Genomic DNA, 807 nt, shown 5'->3' on the forward strand with positions numbered 1-807 from the left:
CCAAGTATACAAACAAACACAAGACTTTAAAATATATCATTATAATTAGGAATAGATCATTCATACTAATTTGGTACAAGAATAATCTCTTTCCAAACACTACCTGCCCACCACCTACAGTAAAATAGATGGCTTCATAGCATGAAATTGTACAACACAAAACAAAGCAATGAAAAATATACAAAGATTATGCAAATTGCTTCTGTAAAATTCTTGTCCTTAAATCAAACCTTTCAACCATGAACTTATAAAAGAAAAAGAAAAAGTGTTTAGTCGTCACTATCAGCAACTCACCTCGTTGGACTTTGGAGTGGCTGAGTGCTTCTCCAGGTCCACCATGGGCTCCAGGTGGGGCATCTCCAAGTCTCCACTGTCCATGCTAGTGATAGGAAGAGGCAGCATTAGGCTGAGGGAGAATGGTTCAAACACCTCTTCATGAGACATGTAAACACACCACCATGACAGGAAATTGGAGGATGTGGATGTAATCTAAGTACTACCAATAACAAAAGTATTGAATAGAAAATACATAGGCATAAAAATAAAAAAAGGAAAAATAGCTAAAAACCCTGAAAATCTAATTGCACACAATTACCTAAGATTTTCCAAGCAACCAGGAAGGAATGACCAATTGGCATTAATAAAGAAGTTGAAACTGAAGTGTAAAAATTATAACTATCTGGTATTTGCCATCAGTTTAATATGAAAAGCATGACAGTATCTTCCCACCTTTACATATATAACATTACATAGTTCAAATTACATTATCAAAACTCTTTCTCAATTTCAGAAAATAATTTGATGGAT

The 807-nt window shown here is 34.3% G+C and overlaps 1 protein-coding gene across 1 annotated transcript in view; it reads right to left on the reverse strand.

Moving 5' to 3' along the window:
• LOC119587816 (histone acetyltransferase KAT6A-like) overlaps positions 1-807 on the reverse strand; it is a gene marked incomplete at its 5' end in the record, with an annotated part of 75,251 nt that overhangs the window by 4,614 nt on the left and 69,830 nt on the right. Inside the window, 1 exon segment of the mRNA XM_037936515.1 lies at positions 295-379. Coding sequence (XP_037792443.1) covers positions 295-379 — 85 coding nt within the window.

This window comes from Penaeus monodon, chromosome 23 (assembly GCF_015228065.2).
Source record: "Penaeus monodon isolate SGIC_2016 chromosome 23, NSTDA_Pmon_1, whole genome shotgun sequence".
Lineage (NCBI taxonomy): Eukaryota > Metazoa > Arthropoda > Malacostraca > Decapoda > Penaeidae > Penaeus > Penaeus monodon.